The sequence below is a fragment of the Sminthopsis crassicaudata genome, chromosome 6, assembly GCF_048593235.1.
Source record: "Sminthopsis crassicaudata isolate SCR6 chromosome 6, ASM4859323v1, whole genome shotgun sequence".
Classification (NCBI taxonomy): domain Eukaryota; kingdom Metazoa; phylum Chordata; class Mammalia; order Dasyuromorphia; family Dasyuridae; genus Sminthopsis; species Sminthopsis crassicaudata.
Window position 1 is genome coordinate 242,609,901 of NC_133622.1, and position 13,792 is coordinate 242,623,692.

Genomic DNA, 13,792 nt, shown 5'->3' on the forward strand with positions numbered 1-13,792 from the left:
ATGAGGAGCAAGAAGTTCCTGGCTCCTCCTAAGGATCAGGATGTGAGGATAGATTATAAGAGAAGATATACCCAGGTCTGAGATGATAACCAGGAATGAAGTGTCATCTAAGGGAGGCCTAGTCTTTGTGAGCACAGGTAGATAAGAGTATGAAAAGAAAAGGTCCAGAATGAAGGCAAATTGGTTCGTTACTTACTGAAATTTCAAAGGATACTATGGAAGAGATAGGCAGAGATGATATGGGAAGTAAAAAAGATTAAGGATGATGTGAGAAAAGAGGATGTTGGGGAAAATGTATTCCTTCATCACAGTGATTATGTAGAACAGAAATAATAACATAAGAGGAAGTTTTCTAACCTTTGAGTTAGTAGTGAATAACTATTGAATTGGAATGCTCATCTTCTGTGATCTCCACAGGTCTACCCATGGATAGGTGGTAGCATTGTGAGGCTACAGCCAGAAAACATGGGACATAGTTTTGTTGTTGTTTTTTTTTTTCATTATGTTTTATTCTCAACAATATAGAGATAGACCTTATTTATCTGTTCTTCTAAGCTGAAGTTGACAGGTCAGTTTTGATCATTGTTATAAGAGATATAAACAGAGAAAGGAGATATCAACAGGATAATTGAATAGAACCTAACTCATGAGAAATGTCAAATCTAATTAGGGCCAGCCAGTAATATATGACTATATGTAATTATCTTCAAGCATTCATCAATCAAGACAGCAGGAGTAGGAGGAGTTGTAAAGGAGGAGTAGGAGCAGTAGAGTAGAAGTTGCAAAACTGAATGGATTAACTCATGGGTTTTAGTGACTAGATTCTGGTTCTAAATCTGATATTGAAGTCATGTGAATATTTTTTTATGTAAGAAAAATCAGGTGTTGAAATAAAGAATGGAAAAAATAGTCTGTTCCAGGCATAGGAAGAAATATGAGTTAAAATGTAACGTGCTCTCCTGGCAGTTACAATTACTAGTCTATCCTAGACCCACCAGAGTACCTTTGACCACTGTCCTCTGCAGTGTGAACTCTACCCGGCTCGCCTCCTCTGAGGCCTTCTAAGGTCTCTGGCCACAATCTCTTGAATCTATAGCTTAATAACCGGTAGCGCACTCAAGAACAACCACGTGTAATCTTAAAAGCCTTTATTATACCTACTCCCATAATGCCCTAACTGATGCCCTGACTTGTTGGTTCCCGAGTGAACACCTGGTCAGAAGGCCCATGTGTTCACTACCAAAATCCTTACCTCTTTCGGCTACCCATCTTGGCTTGGCCACCCAGGCTAGGAGCCAGGGTGAACAGCACGAGGTTAAAGAGGGCGGTTGCTGCCTGCAGTGGGCTTACATAGGGCCTGTGAGGTCACACACACAGCCAATCAGTGAGAGAGTCACCCATTACGAAGCTATCTCAATATGGCCAGGATCCCGCCCAAGGGCAGTCCTAATATCCACAGAAATTATTTCCGGGCCTCAATCTCCCGATGCACTGTGTCCTCCCATTTAAAGGGCCCTTACAATTCCCTTTCTCTTGTTTTGCGGGAACCGCACATCTCACCAAGCTAAACTTTTAGCACCAGCTATAGTTCACTTGATCCATGAGATGACAGAGTGTTATGCCCAAGGAGGTACAAAGCAGCAGATCAGTAAACAGAAGTATGACAATAAGAACCAGGCTCAACAGTGGCCCAAATGTTCAACCCATTCATCAAAGTCATACTCGAGATAATAGGCCAAAGAGGTTGGATGCCAATGAGGTAGGATGTCAACACTGAGGTGGGAAGTCAACAAGGTAAAACATCACAATTCTAGTTAACAAATATCAGTAGGTAGGTTGTCACAATTCTAGTTACATTTATCACAGTTCTAGACCAATTCTAGTTTCTTACAATTTTCTGTTACACTTTTCACACTCCTAGAACAATTCTATCTTATCACAATTCTCAATTGCACTTGTCACAATCCTAGAACAATTCTAGTTTATCACAATTCTCAATTGCACTTTTCACAATTCTAGAACAATTCTAGCTTATCACAATTCTCTATTGAACTTTTCACAATCCTAGAACAATTCTAGTTTATCACAATTCTCAATTGCACTTTTCACAATTCTAGAACAATTCTAGTTTCTCACAATTCTCTATTGAACTTTTCACAATCCTAGAGCAATTCTAGCTTATCACAATTCTCTATTGCACTTTTCACAATTCTAGAACAATTCTACCTTATCACAATTCTCTATTGAACTTTTCACAATCCTAGAGCAATTCTAGCTTATCACAATTCTCTATTGCACTTTTCACAATTCTAGAACAATTCTAGTTTCACAGGTGCACATAAGCAGTCATGTCCAGTAACATTGTCTCAATAACAATGGCAGGTGGGTGTGTTGGTTTTTCACCCACTAATTTAAAAGCATAGTCCTTCAATAGAAAGCATAGGGCAAAGCCTCTTCCCAGGCCACCATATGGCAAGTGGCCACGGGAGAAGCAAGCAGGCCCATTGTCCATTTACAGTCTTTATATTGCATATCACCCAAAACAGTCCATTTCAGCTGCAACACTGGAACTGTGTCTGGTGTCTCTGGTGTCACGGTCAGGAGGGGCATCGCTGCCATCAGCGTCTGAAGGGCTGCGGACATCTGGCTGGTCTCTCTGGACTGTTGTCTGGTCCTTCTCTTGGATCCCCAGGTTACAAATGTCTCTGGTGGGGATGAACTCTACTGCTGGATCTGCACCTAGGAAGGAATGTCCCCGGGGCCCAACTTGGGCCTTTCCAAATGCCATCCAGGCCTTTCCACATCACAGTGGAAACAAAGTTGTTGTCAAAAAGATTAACAAAAGTCAGACAAAAGTTAGTCAGTCTGTCACTTAGCTGCACTTTCTGTGTATGCCCGAAGTGCATTGCTAAGGTAAAATGCAAAGAATTTAAAAATGTAAAACCAAAATAATTTAAAAGTGTAAAACCGAAATAGATTAAAAATATAAAACCAAAATAACTTTAAAATGTAAAATCAAAATACTTTGAAGATGTAAAATCAAAAATGTTTAAAAATGTAAAATCAAAATTTAAAAATTGTAAGCAATCACATATCCCAAAATTCCCTTCTCTTGTTTAGAAGAGAAGATCTTGGGGATAGTCTGTGCAGTAATGACTTTACTAGAACACTCTGGCTATATCCCTGAATTCTTTTGCCTAAAATTCAAAGTTTGAGTTTCTGATACCGAATTGTACTCCAGGAGTGTGAATCAATAAATCTGATATTTTCCTCCTGGGTCAAAGATCACACACTGTCTATTTATTCTAGTGATTAAAACAGCAATTTTCCAACCCATTCTAGACATAAACACTGTTTTATAAGTACCCGTAGGGGGTTGGGAAATCAAGCTCACCTGTGGAAGTGGAAAATCCACGAGGTAAGAAAAGAGGAGTTTCAACTCTCCAAAGACGATCTTAGCAGTTTTACAAGGATAAAACTCCACTCTCTCTAACTGCAAGGTCTTGTCCCTGTAAGGTTTCTTAGAAATTAACTGAACTGTATTTTTAAAACTTTTCTGATTATACTCAATACCCCACAATTCCTTTTTGCCTTGGGGCATAAAGCCTACTCCTGTCCTTTGAAATGAAGACACAGGAGTTTTAAATGGATTAATGGGCAGTGCTGATGATATTATCGCCCTTCCTTTTCCTCCTCCCCCTTCTCCCTTGGCCCAAGAAGGTGAGGCAGAGGGAAGAAGAATTGGAAAATTCCCCAAAGGCTGATTTAAAATCAAACCTGAGCTTTGCACATAAAAAGAACTAAACTTCTTCTCAATGAAAGAGTAATCAATAAATTCCTTAAAACAACAATGCACAAGGTAAACCAACAAAACGCTAAGAAGAATTTCTACAACTGAAGTCCATGTGATTCGTTTATTTCCTTCTTTAGTTTCTGCCACTGGTTTGAACTCTTCCTGTTCTATCTGTAGTAACCTAGCTTTTTCTTCTTTCTCTATCTCCATCTGTAGTTTAACCTGCAATTCCAGCAACTCTTGCTGTGGCATTTTATACTCTCTACTGTCATACAATCGCATTAGCTCTAGGTTGCTCCCTCTCCTAGCTCTATTTACTGGGTGTGGGGATAGCCTTTGTGGAGCTTGATTACAAGCTTCCTGCTGTTCTTCAGTGGTGATCTTTGTTAAAAGATCTTCCATCTGGCTCTTTAACCTCTTGATATAAGCATTATGTTCAGCTGTGTCCTTGAGTCTGATCCCAGAGTTACCTGGGTCCATATTGCTTCTCTGTCTTCCCTCCTAAGTGGCGTTTCTACCGGATCTTTCAGAATCTTAATTCTGAATATTAAATATTTTCAAAACCTGATAATTCCTGATGCGTCCACCACGTTGGGTGCCATTTGTAACGTGCTCTCCTGGCAGTTACAATTACTAGTCTATCCTAGACCCACCAGAGTACCTTTGACCACTGTCCTCTGCAGTGTGAACTCTACCCGGCTCGCCTCCTCTGAGGCCTTCTAAGGTCTCTGGCCACAATCTCTTGAATCTATAGCTTAATAACCGGTAGCGCACTCAAGAACAACCACGTGTAATCTTAAAAGCCTTTATTATACCTACTCACATAATGCCCTAACTGATGCCCTGACTTGTTGGTTCCCGAGTGAACACCTGGTCAGAAGGCCCATGTGTTCACTACCAAAATCCTTACCTCTTTCGGCTACCCATCTTGGCTTGGCCACCCAGGCTAGGAGCCAGGGTGAACAGCACGAGGTTAAAGAGGGCGGTTGCTGCCTGCAGTGGGCTTACATAGGGCCTGTGAGGTCACACACACAGCCAATCAGTGAGAGAGTCACCCATTACGAAGCTATCTCAATATGGCCAGGATCCCGCCCAAGGGCAGTCCTAATATCCACAGAAATTATTTCCGGGCCTCAATCTCCCGATGCACTGTGTCCTCCCATTTAAAGGGCCCTTACATTAAAACATGAAGACAGAGTGATATTAATGATGGATTAGAATTGGAATAATAATGAACTGCCTACTAATAGTCATTTGGTAACATCACATGTATATACAAATTACAAGGACATTTTTTTCAATATAATGTCTGATTTTCTCTAAAAGCACAGGGAATAATGTGAATGTACTGTGTTATCTACAAAGACACATTTTTGTGATGGTGATAATTCACATGGATACATAAATTGTGGCTCTGTGCCTTAAAGTACACAAAACACTTGAGGTGATTAGTACAACTAATATTCCATTCAATCCTTCCTTCTTTTTTCTTCCTTCCTTCCTTCCTTCCTTCCTTCCTTCCTTCCTTCCTTCCTTCCTTCCTTCCTTCCTTCCTTCCTTCCTTCCTTCCTTCCTTCCTTCCTTCCTTCCTTCCTTCCTTCCTTCCTTCCTTCCTTCCTTCCTTCCTTTGTTTATTCAATCATTCTTCATTCATTCAAAGAGCATTTAAGCACAGAAAATGTGGTAATCACTTAATTTATAAAGACAAAAACACGTTTCATGTAGTTTGCAGGAAAAAAAATGTTAGAGCTTAGAGGAAATTGTGATGTTATGCAGTCTTATTGGTTCTTATTCAATCCTATTGGTTCATTTTACAGATAAGCAAACTGGGGCCCAGAGAGGAAAAATGACTTGCTTAAAGTCAGATGGTTTGTCATGATCAGAATTAGGCCTGATTTCCAAGTAAGGGTTAAAAATAATAATAGCAATGGCTACTACTACCACAATAAATCATTAAGAAGAATTATAATAAACTTTTTGGCTAATTTTTTTATTGAGAAATATTTTTAATTTCATTAATTTCCCATTTTGCCAATATTTCTGTTGGCCATCTTTCTCAAAGCCTCCTTCACATCCTTGTTTCTTAGGCTGTAAATAAATGGGTTTAACATCGGACTTACAAAGATACAAAAAACAGCCACAATTTTCCCTTGCTCCACAGAACTCTCAGTGGCTGGCCTTAAGTACATACAGAAAAGGGACCCATAGAACATAGTGACGGCCATCAGGTGGGAGCCGCAAGTGGAAAAAGCCTTGCGCTGCCCCTCAGTGGAACGCATGCGCAAGATAGTGGCAAAAATAAAAATGTAGGAGGTAAGGATAATGAGCAAAGAACCTGTGAGATTTAATCCTGCAGATACAAACAGTGCGGTTTGTTTTATGTAGGTATCAGAGCAAGTCAACATTAAGAGGGGTGGGTCAGCACAGTAAAAGTGATTGATGGTATTAGGGCCACAGAAAGACAGGCGAGATGTTAAAATGACTTGCATTGTACCCACCATTGAACCCCACAAGTAAGGGAAAGTGACTAGGCAGATACAAACAGGTTTCGACATCTTTGTGCTGTAATGCAAAGGTTTGCATATGGCTATGTAACGATCATAGGCCATTGCACCAAGCATGTAATACTCGGTAAGGAGCAGGGTGACAAAAATGAAACACTGGGTTAAACAACCAATATAGGAAATAGTTTTCTTCTCTGACAAGAAGTTAATTAACATCTGAGGAGAGACGTTAGTAGAATAAAAAAGATCAACAAGAGCCAAGTGGGTAAGGAAAAAATACATAGGCGTTTGAAGTCTTGGAGTTAGTCTGATCAGTATGATCATTCCAAAGTTCCCTGTCAAGGTGATCAAGTAGATCACCAGAAACACCACAAAGAGAACTGGCTGTAGTTCTGGCCGACTGATTAGTCCCAGAAGAATAAATTCGGTAGCTTCTGTGCTATTCTGCCCGAGAATGGTCTTCATCTTCGTGTCCCCTTCATGAAATGCAAAGAAATCTATCAGAAAAAAAAAATCATGGAATCAAAGGATTTAGAACTTAAAGGCATTTATTTCAGTAACCAGGATTCATTATAGCTTCCCTGAGCCTAAATGTATTATGTTAGCCCTGAGATTATGCCCAGTACTTGATCCTAGTGGAAAGAAATCATTTACCAAAATAAGCACCATCTGGACTAAATTGAATCTAAGTCAGTTTCCCATTTTAAATAATGCTTTGCTTTAAAATATATGAAAGCTATTATCACCCACCCACAATGCCCATCCCAACTCCCAGGTATATAAATATCCACCAGCAGACTGATTCAGAAGATCTGGTGTCTTCTGATCCTAATAAAAAAATGAATTTATGATTCTGAGGCTCAGAGAAGGACAATGATCTTCTTGGTTTCCTCCTTTTAAAATGGAAGTGTTGGATTCTTTAAACTCACACACATAAATACAAACACACACATTTAGCACCTATTATGTTCCAGACACAGTGCTAGCCACCGGGGAAAACAAAACCAAAACAAAATCACCACTGCCTTTAAAGGGCTTATATTCTACTAGGGAGGAATGAGGGTGCAAAATCAATATATTCACATTTTAGCCATAGTCTAGAAGGTGATTTAAGGAAAGTGAAAACATTATGTTTAAAATATCTTCCAAATCTATAATTCTATTATTCTCAATAACTTATAAGTTTTACTAATAATGATTCCATTTTGAAGGTATAATTTGAACCATATCTTATATATATTTGACATATTTTCATGTACATATTATTTTTCATGGATTTGGATTTTAACATTACAAATTTCCTTCTGTTTTAAAGACACCAAATATCTACATTTGAATAGCTAACAATTTTTAAATATTATACATGCACAAGATTTAAAGACACCAATACGCAAGTGCAAATAAGGACACTGGGAATTTTGAGGCTGTCCAACATAAATTGAATCTTTTAACTTCATGCTTGAAAACATAACATCAGTAGATCAGTGGACCAGATTAGATACAAAGGACAAAAAAGGGTACATCTATAGCAATCTAATCTTTGACAAACCCAAAGATACCAACATTAGGGACAAAAATTCATTATTTGGAAGAAACTGTTGGGAAAACTGGAAATTAGTATGGCAGAAATTAGATATGGACCCACACTTAACACCATATACCAAGATAAGATCAAAATGGGTCCATGATTTAGGCATAAAGATAGAGATCATAAATAGATTAGAGGAACAGAAGATAGTCTACCTCTCAGACTTGTGGAGGAGGAAGGAATTTATGACCAGAGGAGAATTAGAGATCATTATTGATCACAAAATAGAAGATTTTGATTACATCAAACTAAAAAGTTTCTGTACAAACAATACTAATGCAAACAAGATTAGAAGAGAAGTAACAAATTGGGAAAATATTTTTAAAAGGAAAGGTTCTGACAAAGGTCTCATTTCCAAAATATATAGAGAACTGACCCTGATTTATAGGAAACTAAACCATTCTCCAATTGATAAATGGTCAAGGGATATGAACAGACAATTCTCAGAGGAAGAAATTGAAACTATATCCACTCACATGAAAAAGTGTCCAAATCACTACTGATCAGAGAAATGCAAATTAAGACAACTCTGAGATACCACTACACACCTGTCAGATTGGCTAAGATGACAGGAACAAATAATGATGAATGTTGGAGGGGATGTGGGAAAACTGGGACACTGATACATTGTTGGTGGAGTTGTGAAAGAATCCAGCCATTCTGGAGAGCAATTTGGAACTATGCCCCAAAAGTTGTCAAACTGTGCATACCCTTTGACCCAGCATTGCTGTTATTGGGATTATATCCCAAAGAAATACTAAAGAGTGGAAAGGGACCTGTATGTGCCAAAATGTTTGTGGCAGCTCTTTTTGTTGTAGCTAGAAACTGGAAGTTGAATGGATGCCCATCAATTGGAGAATGGTTGGGTAAATTATGGTATATGAAGGTTATGGAATATTATTGCTCTGTAAGAAATGACCAGCAGGAAGAATACAGAGAGGCTTGGAGAGACTTACACCAACTGATGCTGAGTGAAATGAGCGGAACCAGAAGATCACTGTACACTTCAACAACAATACTGTATGAGGATGTATTCTGATGGAAGTGGAAATCTTCAACATAAAGAAGATCCAACTCACTTCCACTTGATCAATGATGGACAGAAATAACTATACCCAGAGAAGGAACACTGGGAAGCGAATGTAAATTGTTAGCACTACTGTCTATCTACCCAGGTTACTTATACCTTCGGAAGCTAATAATTAATGTGCAACAAGAAAATGGGATTTACACATATCTAGGTTATATTGTAACACATGCAAAATGTATGGGATTACCTGCCATGGTGGGGGGGAGGGAGTGGAGGGGTGAGGGGATAATTTGGAAAAATGAATTAAAAAAAAATTAAAAAAAAAAAGATTACACAGTCAAAAAAAAAAAAAAAAGAAAAGAAAACATAACATCAATCATTTCTTTACATTGCTTTTGGCAATAGAAGGATGAATGCCTTTTACTGTTTCCAAAGGATAAAACATGTGCCTTTGTCTTTAATCCCATTATCTCCCAACCCCTTGAGTACCCTTTCTTTTAGTCACCCCTCTCCACTTGTACATCTATATTCTCTCCTTGTCCCCTGGTCTTCTTTTTTCCTTGTAAACATGTTTTTCAAGCATCAAAGCACTTGTCCTTACCTTTTGCTCCATTAAGGTATGATATTAACTCTCTTACCCATTCACTGCTAGACTTTTTAAAACAGCTTTCTGAGAAAAGTTCTCCATCTAATCTGCTCAGCATCTGTGGACTTTGCTTCTCTCTATTTTCTTGGCCGCAATCCTTCTTCAAAACACCTTCTCTAATGCAGACTATTGAAGGGTCATCCATCCCTTCAACCATTCCTCTCTTCACACCATTCTCCTATATTTCAAAACTACCATCCTTCTTCAGAAGAGACCATGTGGCATAGTGGAATGAACATTGGATTTAAAGTCAGGAGTCATACATTTAATCGTTCTTCAAATAGTAAACCATTGACACACCAAGAATGGTCATCTCACCTCACAGAGTCTTGTTTTGCTCATTTATAAACTGGGAAATGAATAAGTTATAATACCTAATTCACAGAGATGTTGTGAGACAAGTATCTTGCCAACTTTAATGTCCTCTGAAAACATTAATTCTTTCAAATGATCCTAGATTTAGAACTAACCAGGACCTTAGAAATCATCTAATCAAACACCTTGATCTTATAGATGAGAGAACAAAAGCTCAGAGAAATAAATGATTTGCCACAAATTTCATAAGTGACATACTTCAATTTCAAATCCAAGTCTCCTGACTCTTACCTCGCTCCCTTTCTCAAAACACTAGAGGAGCTTTATACTGCTTAGATGATGAAATATAGCCTGCTCACTTTTCTATTTATTTTTCTCAACTGGCCATACTTAATCTTTCTAGCTTTACTTTACAGATTTCCCCTTACTACATAAAAGCATAAATATTAGCAAAACTATATATTAGTGGATATATGTGTATGTGGATACACATATAACATGCCATCTTCTAACACTTTGCTGTGATGCAAAATTTTCCTTCCTCATTGTTCCACCTTTCACATAATTTATCTTCTGTGAGAGCTCAGGTGAAATGTCATTTCCCCTGTGAAGTCTTCCTAATCCACTCAATTACAAATTATTATTTTATTTTCTCAGTTTTCTTAGGGCTTTCTCTTATCTCCATAACATTTTACTTTGTATTTGTTAAATAGTGAATAAGCTGTACCTTCCACAGTAGATTGTAAACTACCTGAAATAAAAAATTGTGCAATATACATATATATATATATATATATATATGTGTGCATGTGTATGCAATATCTATCATCTATCTATCTATCTAGCTATATAAAATTTCCTTTGGGGGGGAATTCTTGCTATTTATGATTATGCCTTAGATAATGGCAATAGTTTGTTTTAATATAATTAAACTTAATTTAATTGAACTAAATTTAATCAACATTTCGTGTTCTGTGTTTTCAGTTCCTTTTTACCTCTACCATGTAGTATAGAGTATTAACTTGAAAGCAAGAAAATTTGGGACTAAAGTCAGGAAAACTTATCTTTGTGAGTTCAAATTTGGCTTCAGATACTTTCTAGCTATGTGACCCTGGGTAAGTCATTTAGTCCAATTTGCCTCAGTTTCTTCATCTGTAAAATGAACTGGAAAAGAAAATAACCAACTTCTTTGCAAAGAAAATGCCAAATATGATCATGCAAAGTCAGCCATGAGTGAAACAATTTAATAGCGACAACAACAAAAAGATAAGATAATAATAACACATCTCCCAGGGTTGATGTTAAAGCCCTATATAAATGCTAGTTATTATCATTAAGAGGAAGAATATTAGACTTGGAATCAAGAAGACCTGAGCTGAAATGTCATTTAGTTTGTGAGTATCAAAGTCCCAGGTTCCTCATCTTTCAAATGAGATACTAGCCTCTAGAAGGCAGGCAGCATAGTATGTGGGCACACAAGAAACAAATTCATGCACTTGGGTTCTGATTCAGAAATGTATTGACTATGTTACGCTAAATCTGTCCTCTTTCAGCAATGTAGTCTTGATTTCCTTGTCTGCAAAATTAGGATAATAAAACCTTAACAGGTTGTTGAGAGGAGAAAATAGAATAATATATGTAAAACACTTGTATTCAAAATACTACATAAAAACTAATTAACATCCTTTGTTGTAGATAGTTAGTAGCAGCAGCAGCATTATTGTGTCTGAACAGCTTTATTTCCAACTTCCATTTCCATCAAGTCAGCATTTACTCACCATTGCCTCAGTCATTTCTACTTAGGAAAATGGAAAAACAAAGTGACAACTTTATTCTAGGGGATTTCAAAAGCTCATACTCATTGACTTTCCTACCTGGAGAAAGGGATATTCCAGGGGTTAACCAAATATAACAAAGGAATACAAAGATGTGAAATTATTTATAGGAAAATTAGTTCCATTACATCATGATCTCTGGGGATTTTTCAGACACCCAGAAGATACAATTAAAATGCTTCTCTGTGGGAAAACAGTTATCAGCAGAATTGTTTTCTTTTCATTAGTTCCTTTCTTCCTTTATTAGCCCTATAGGATCCTAATATTTATGATACTTCTATCCATTCAACTTTCCTTACTGTGACCTGAGAAAGAAAGTTTGCTGTAAGCATTATTATCCTCCCTTTTAATGCTAGTAAAAACAAGATTTTTGAAGGTGAAGTGGCTTGTACAGAATCACATAGATAGTAAGTGACAGAGGAAAAGTTGGAATTCAAGTCTCCGGATTCCAAGGTCAGGCAACTTTTCACCATGGCATGTCAATAGTTAATACTCTTCCACAAGGTATTTTGGTGTCCTGTAAAAGTCCAACTGCAGTGAATAGAATTGAGTATGGATATGGAATGAAGATGCATGAGCCAGGTGATATATGTAGAAGCATTCCATTTATTGATCTGAGAGCCAGATAGTTTATAAACTATTTAAGCTAGAACTACATTAATGCCAGGATTAAACTAGGATTTTATTAGCACCAGAATTAAGCTAGTGTTGTACTAACACCAGATGTCTCCACATGGCACTATATACATTCCAGGGTTAATGTATGGATCATACTTCAATATTTCAATTTTATATTAATTTAAACAGTAATTAGTGTAATTGAATTGTTTTCATGGCTTCTACTGACCATTTGCTCTGATTATAGAAATTTGCTATAGGAGGAAAACACAGGGGTATGATTATAATACCATCAAATCTGAGACTTCAAACCTTATCCTAGGAGAAAACACATTACAGGATAAAGCATCCTTAGCTAAATATGACAATCAATTATATCAGCTCCATATTATATGTAGACTCAGGAATAATAATGTTGATTCTTATTCAAGGAGGCACAACTGAGAAACTAAGCCAGAGGGATCCTATCTTGAGAGGAGGCTAAGGTTGTCCTCCCAACTCTTGCCCAGATATAGAATATAGATTTCTAACTGTTACACTTCAGAATCCCATTTATTTTAAGAAGTGTATTGGCATTTCTCTCAAATTGTTAGTTATTGACAATAATTTTTCAGATCACAATCATTCACAAATTTAAAATGCAAAACAATATTAGTTACAGTTCCAAGAGATTTCATTTCTAATAGCAAGTTCTACTAATCACAGCTAGATAAGTTTTTCTTATTTTTTTAAAAAAGTTTACCAGGACTTACACACGTATGAGGTTTTGTTTAACATGTTTTATGTGTTTAACTTCATCCTAGTTAATCATTAAACAAACTTATAGATTCTTATTTTATCTCATTCCTATACAGAACTCATTTCTCAGGGTTAATGACCTTGCTTATCCTGATGGGTTCAAGAAAACTGACAAGCTTACAAATTAAGGGAAGTTGACAGAGAACCAGGGAAGGGGCTCAGCTTGCTGTTGCTCACCCCAACATTTCTTAGTGTTTTATTGGGCTATGTTGTTTGATACATCCTCCCATGTGTGTGAAGGGGAAAAATAAAAACAATTATTCAGTTATTAACATTGTGAAAACATAAATCATTCTTTAAAACATAGCATAGCAAATAATACATATTTCCCCTAAATAATCAGAATCTACTACTTGGGATACAACTATCAGCCCTAGTAATGACTCTGAACTGCTTCCTAAAATGAGTCCTAGAGTACCAGAAGAAAGAGGACCCAAGAATCCAGTGGTAAGAGATCATATTTCCTTACTCTCAGTAATTCAGTGTGATATGGAGGGGGGAAAATCAAGGCTTGCACTTCCCAGAGTAGTAGGCATTAAATCTTGTACTGCAATAATTCAGATTTAAGCTATTGTTTACAGGTACCTCTTGAGGGGGAATAAGGGAAAATGCAGCTCTCATTCTTTGAGAGGGATAGAACTGGCCCCAATATTAGATTATCTTCC

At 37.2% G+C, this 13,792-nt stretch overlaps 2 protein-coding genes across 2 annotated transcripts in view; both read right to left on the reverse strand.

The window, feature by feature from the left end:
* The window catches only part of LOC141545917 (olfactory receptor 5M5-like), a 92,627-nt gene extending 90,605 nt beyond the window's left edge, over positions 1 to 2,022 (reverse strand). The window contains exon 1 of the mRNA XM_074273324.1: positions 1,253 to 2,022. The gene's annotated coding sequence lies outside the window, so the exon portion shown is untranslated. The remainder of the gene's footprint in view (positions 1 to 1,252) is intronic.
* Positions 2,023 to 5,808: 3,786 nt separating this feature from the next.
* LOC141547524 (olfactory receptor 5M5-like) lies at positions 5,809 to 6,762 on the reverse strand. The gene has a single exon (XM_074275919.1). It carries the CDS (start codon positions 6,760 to 6,762, stop codon positions 5,809 to 5,811), a length of 954 nt encoding a protein of 317 aa, XP_074132020.1.
* Positions 6,763 to 13,792: the final 7,030 nt, after the last annotated feature.